At 35.0% G+C, this 6,523-nt stretch overlaps 1 protein-coding gene across 1 annotated transcript; it reads left to right on the forward strand.

The window, feature by feature from the left end:
• The first annotated feature begins 2,008 nt into the window (after nt 1–2,008).
• On the forward strand, nt 2,009–6,142 carry LOC139497295 (uncharacterized). The gene is made up of 3 exons (XM_071285484.1): nt 2,009–2,340; nt 4,065–4,202; nt 5,736–6,142. The coding sequence occupies exons 1-3, from the start codon at nt 2,088–2,090 to the stop codon at nt 6,128–6,130; spliced, it is 786 nt and encodes a 261-aa protein (XP_071141585.1). The 5' UTR covers nt 2,009–2,087; the 3' UTR covers nt 6,131–6,142.
• The last annotated feature ends 381 nt before the right edge of the window (nt 6,143–6,523 follow it).

Consider the following 6,523-nt stretch of genomic DNA (forward strand, 5'->3'; position numbering starts at 1 on the left):
TGGTAAATATAGAACCGGAACCGCGTCTGTCAAACTCCGGCGGTAAAAAACAAACATGGCAGACGACAGAATGCCGTGCTACACTACAAAAGTAGTGGTACTCCAGATAGTGGAGGAAAGAATAGAGAAGAAGGGACATGGCAGACGACAAGTATTCTCAACGTGTTCGTGGAAAGATGGCTAGTACAGGAAGAAGTAAAAAGGCGGACCGTATGAGAAAAATGAATAGTAAGGAAACATTACGAGGTGAAGACCATGATTACGGCGCTGTTTTTGTAGAAGGACCTATAAGTATAAATGCAACTGATTTGGAAGTTGGGGAAAATGTTGAACTGGGATCCTCCAAACCTTGGTTCCACGGAAGACGGGTTGTTGAGCTAGATGTGCTGGCTAGGTCCATGAACTGTGAGAAATGCAGTTCATGGCTCCGATTATCTGATATAAAAGATGAGGTGATTTATGGGATGGCTAGTTTTTTATATATCTCGTGTCCAAGCAGTGCTTGTCAACACATCAGTCTGGTACCAACGGGGAAGAAGAGCAACGGCAAAGGCTTTGATATCAACTACAAAGTTTGTTTAGGTAATTATATAGAAAAGGAATGCAAATGGTGATTGTTTTCAAGAGACAACTACTTAACTAAAAAAAAAAAAAAAAAGTCGCCGTCAGCTGAAATTCGTAGCGGTTATCGGTAAAAATAATCTAAACTATCAATCGCGTTCACTCGAGATATGGTTTTTCACATTCCATTCATAAATCGCAAAAAGAAAAACCACTAGTGACCTACCTTTTAAGTGATCACACTGTAATAATCCTGACCTTCACATTTTCCAGAATATTTTCCATTGTAATTCCGCCATCTTCGTTTCTATGAGGATCGTTTGTTTACATATGACATTCGTCACTGTACGCAGTTTCCTGAAATGTGCCTTTCATTGATGTGATAAGGTTTCCCGCGCTTTATGCAAATTTTATGAAATTGAACTCCACGGAAACACTTCCGGTCAAAACAATGGCTGATTCCACCATTCAAAATCGTCTATGAAAAAGTGAAGGTCAGGATTATTACAGTGCGATCACTTAAAAGGTAGGTCAGTAGTGGTTTTTCTTTTTGCGATTTATGAATGGAATGTGAAAAACCATATCTCGAGTGAACGCGATTGATAGTTTAGATTATTTTTACTGATAACCGCTACGAATTTCAGCTGACGGCGACTATATGATCATGGGGAAATATAAAAATAATCAATATAAACACTTTTCATACAAATTTTTCAGGGGCCCAATTGCAAATATACCACAACTCATGAACTATCAACACCCTGTGTTGCTTTATTTGTACATGTTTCCAAGTTGAGCAATCAGTAACTGAAATATGGATGCATGAATTTCTTTAGAACTGTTCATTTTCAATTTTTGGGGTCCCCTCTGACTAGATCTGTAGTTCATGTTTCAATTATCTTGATTTCTTTTAAACAATCAGAGGCAATCTCTTGGTATTAAACAACTAATGCTGAACTCAAATATGTATAACCAGTGTAAATTGCAAGATAAAAAATACATGTACATTGTCAGAAATATAAAATGTACTCACTGCAATTTATTATTTACTTTGTAAAAGGTTTTATCAGTTGAATGAAGTGAAGACATAAGTCTTAGATAGGTCAGTGGATACACTGGACTGCACCGTATTTCTTATATTGTCCTTCAATTAAGGAAGGGTAAACATTTACAATTTGAATAGTGGACATAACAAAAGACCCACCATCTGTCACTATTTGTGGAGGATTTCCCCCATGGAGCCTCCCAAGTGGAAATTTTGTAAGAGCAAGTTTGTCCACTATTTTAAAGAAAACAATGAATTTAACAATGGGTATGAGCTTGTTAAAGCATGAAGAAGCCTAAAAAACACATTAGAATATATTTGAAGGCCACTTTGAAGGTTTTGTAGGACTATCATGACTATAAGAACCATCTTTCATGTAAAACCCCCATGGGCATTTGAAAAGTTGGCAGGTATGAGCCAAATATTGTAGATGTTTTTTTTTAGGAAACTAAATAATATTTAAATCTTTCATTTTTCAGCCATGATTAATGCAGGTATGGGACCCAGCCACGTGAACAACTTCCTGACAGGGTGCAACATTCCTCCAGTAGATGCCTCTACATTACGTAAAAAACAGAAGGAACTAGCCCCAGTTATCATTGAAGCAGCAGAAGCATCATGTAAAGAAGCACAGAGAGAGGAGCTGGAATGTTCAGAGTGCAGTGAGTTAAAGGGAAACTTCGATGCTGGATGGCAGAAGAGAGGTTCTGGTTGGTCTTACAATAGTCACACAGGTAAATTATATTATCAGTTGTTGTGATATGAAGTGTAGATGGGCTTCTATTTTATTGATCTCGTATACATGTACATTAGGGTTTTAGCCTTTTGGACCTGCTAAAAAAAACCTCTGTGTTCAAGATCCATGTGAACCTAGATATTTATACTTTAAGATTATAATGAATAGTTTTTTTTTTTTTTATATGCCCGTTAATACAGTTGTCTGTCGGTCTGTCCCTCCGTCCATCATTGCCATGTCGGACAATAACTCAAAAACACTTGAACAAATTCGCATGAAAATTTTGTGAATTGTTTATATCCATTGACTTGAGCTGCATTTCATTTTTAATTTTTTTTTTTATATTGCGGTTGTATATTGGTATCACCTTGACCCTGTCGTTGTAATCAGCTAGCGAAGTCCAAAGACATTTGGTTTCCAGACAATATCTTTACTTTAATTGAATAGAAATCTATGATTTAAGATTTTAAAAACTAAAAAGAAAATTTCTTCAAATAGTTTTTTTTTTGCCAATAAAAAATGGAGGGAGTTAAATTTGCAACAGCATCATAGGTGGATCAAGGGAGGGGTGGTCCAGGAGTTGGACCTCCTTTTTTTTGGCCGATGAATGAATATGAATGGGAGCATATACATGTAGATGGAACCACCCCCCCTCCCCCTACCCCCTTTTTACTCTGGGTTGGGACCCCCTTTTAAAAATGGCTGCATACGCCCCTGCAGATGGTGTATTGCACCATAGCAAAAAAATTAATATAAATTCAAATCATTACCCAATTCTAAGTCTTTGATTACAGTTATTCTCTGTCAGAAACCTATTATATGTATGTGTCAAATATTTGATTACAATCCAAATTCAGACCTGTGTCACATGATCAAGTACAAATATCATGTTCCTTTTTGTCCTATTAACAGGGTTGAACCTTTATGGTGGTATCCAGCTGTGATTGGCGAAGCAGTTGATTTATTAATTTCATATTTTAAGTTTTAAAAAGGGGGATTTTTCAGTTTTGAGCATTTATTATAACACTTAAGCTTTGGTGGCTGGGATTTATCTATTAAGATAAACTCCTTTTTATGCTCCACCTACGATAGTAGAGGGGCATTATGTTTTCTGGTCTGTGGCTCTGTTCGTTCGTTCGTCCGTCTGTGCGTCCGTTCAGATTAAAGTTTTTGGTCAAGGTAGTTTTTGATGAAGCTGAAGTCCAATCAACTTGAAACTTAGTACACTTGTTGCTTATGATATGATCTTTCTAATTTTAAAGCCAAATTAGACTTTTGAGTCCAATTTCATGGTCCACTGAACATAGAAAATGAAAATGGGAGTTTCAGGTTAAAGTTTTTGGTCAAGGTAGTTTTTGATGAAGCTGAAGTCCAATCAACTTGAAACTTAGTACATATGTTTCCTATAGTATGATCTTTCTAATTTTAATGCCAAATTAGATTATTACCCAATTTCATGGTCCATGGAACATGGAAAAGGATAGTGCAAGTGGGGCATCCGTGTACTTTGGACACATTCTTGTTTTTTATGGATTTATGAAATTACATTGAGAAGTTATTGTCACAAAATTGAACTTTAATTTATTCTTTTAAAAAAAACAGGGTATCATGCTCTATTAAACCACCAAAGATTTTCAATTTGAGATCTTCTTTTTCGTTAATATGTTAGCTAAAAATGAAATGAAATAATATTGAGTCTCCCTTTTCTACATACTATTTCAGGTCATGCAAGTCTAATTGGAATTAATACTGGGAAAGTTGTAGAATTTGACGTCAGAACCAGAAATTGTAGTATTTGCCAATATCACATAGGAAAAAATGAACCAAAGCCACCACATGAGTGTAATGTTAACTGGACAGGTATAGAATAATGATTAACTCATTGAAAATAAGAGGTGGATTGTTCAACTTCAATATATGTATATGGCCTTTGCTATTTTTTATTATACTCCACCCGAATTTCATGATCAACTGAAAATACATAAGCATATAGTGCATGTGGGGCATCCGTAAAATATGGACACAATTCAATTTTTATGCCCCACCTACGATAGTAGAGGGGCATTATGTTTTCTGGTCCGTGCGTCCGTTCGTACGTCCGTCCGTCTGTCCTGCTCCAGGTTAAAGTTTTTGGCCAAGGTAGTTTTTGATGAAGTTGAACTCCAATCGACTTCAAACTTTGTACACATGTTCCCTATGATATGATCTTTCTTATTTTAATGCCAAATTAGAGTTTTTACCCCAATTTCACGGTCCACTGAACATGGAAAATGATAGTGCGAGTGGGGCATTCGTGTACTGAGGACACATTCTTGTTTTTAATGAGTTTTGCTCACATTTTAATAACAGTATATGGGAATGTTACACTGTTCTTATCAAATATAAAAAAAGAAGATGTGGTATGATTGCCAATGAGACAACTATCCACAAAAGACAAAAATGACACAAACATTAACAACTATAGGTCACCTTACGGCCTTCAACAATGAGCAAAGCCAAAGACAAGATTTCAAATAGTTTGGTATTTCTGAAATGTAAACAAACATGGTTAAACACACTGAGAAAGTCATCTGTCATATTTTTTTAAGAGAAATGTAACTAAAGATTATGGGATGAAGTATGTAAAGGGACGAATTGATACCTTTAAAAAGAACAAGTTGTCATATAGTTTCCCTCCCCGTTCTGAATTTTTCCTTGTAGTGGAAAGAGTTGACAACTTTGAAAAATGTCTTTGTAACCCTTTTAAGAAGAATTGATAGTGTTATTTGATTTAAAAGATGTATAATCGTGAATTTAGATAGTTGTTCGTATAAAAATTCAACACCTTTGACCTGTTGTAAGTGTTGACTAAAAGGTCATGTAATTAAAGGTGTACATATGGTATAGGGATGTTAACAGTTACATATTAATTAATTCCTGTTCCCCATGTTAATGTTTACTGTAATAAAGGCCACTCATGGGGGTGTCCAAGTAATCATAAATTCATAGAAAGTTTGCCAATATAATCACATGAACGCTCATTGATTTTTTTGCTTGACCTTGGAAAAAGTAGGGAGCATATTCGAAAAACAGAAAATTTATTTATTTTTTAATGAAATAATAAAAGTAAACAAAATTAAGTAAACAAATCCTTATCATTTAATATGTCTGTAAATGACTCATTCTGAGGTATGCTAAGGACTATATTTTCCTGACAAGACATTGGCTCATTTTAGACTTTGGCCACAGAAGAAACCAGTGACCATGTCTGTGTATAGCCCTTGAGTACACCTCAAGAAAAGTCAATAATGATAATGTATATCATGTGTATAATGTACCTCTAATTTGTCAACAGTTGTTCACAGTATTACAAATTATTGGACACACTCACTTTATTTTTATTTTGTATTGCAGGATCAAGCAAAGGTATGGAACCAGACATGGCATGTTCAATGATCCAAAGGCTTGCTGAGGATGGATATACGGTTGGGACTTTACATGCGGGTAATGATGCTACAACCCAATCAAGACTGCCTCTTTCAATTATTAAAAAAGATGACAAAACACATGTGAAGAAAAATCTGTCCAAATGTCTATATGGTCTGTCAAAAAACTACAAACAGTTAAAATCAGCAAAAGTCATTCCCTACATAGTGAGGTGTTTTATGTATACTATTTCTAAATACCAAAATAGTAAACAATCAATGAAGACAGAACTCGCCACTATAGTGCCACATATTTTTGGACACCATGAACAGTGCAGTCCAACTTGGTGTACATATGTTAAAGATCCAACTAAATTTAGGTAATTTATACCATGACATTGATCCCTGGCCTGATGAAGTGATCATTTAATGTTTCAATGCTGCAATAATTTTTTTACAAGTTCTTATTTCCTAGAGTTCAGTAAAGTATATGTATAATTAAAACAATTGTAGGGCTGTGTGAACTATTGTCATCATTATGTATTAATCATGTATCCATCTTTGTCTTGGCCCATCTGATAACTTTCAAAACTTCTTTCTTCTAAAAGTACAGTGTGGATTGAAAATAAACTTTAATGATAAGGATTTAATTTTTCACATCAGAACAAAAAAGATCATTAGACTGAATAACATTTTTAGAATTCTGCTATTAGTGTAGAAAAAACCCAGTGGCAGTGCAATCTCATTTTCTGTTTGTTTATAAATATTACAGATTCA

Source organism: Mytilus edulis, chromosome 12 (genome assembly GCF_963676685.1).
Source record: "Mytilus edulis chromosome 12, xbMytEdul2.2, whole genome shotgun sequence".
NCBI lineage: Eukaryota > Metazoa > Mollusca > Bivalvia > Mytilida > Mytilidae > Mytilus > Mytilus edulis.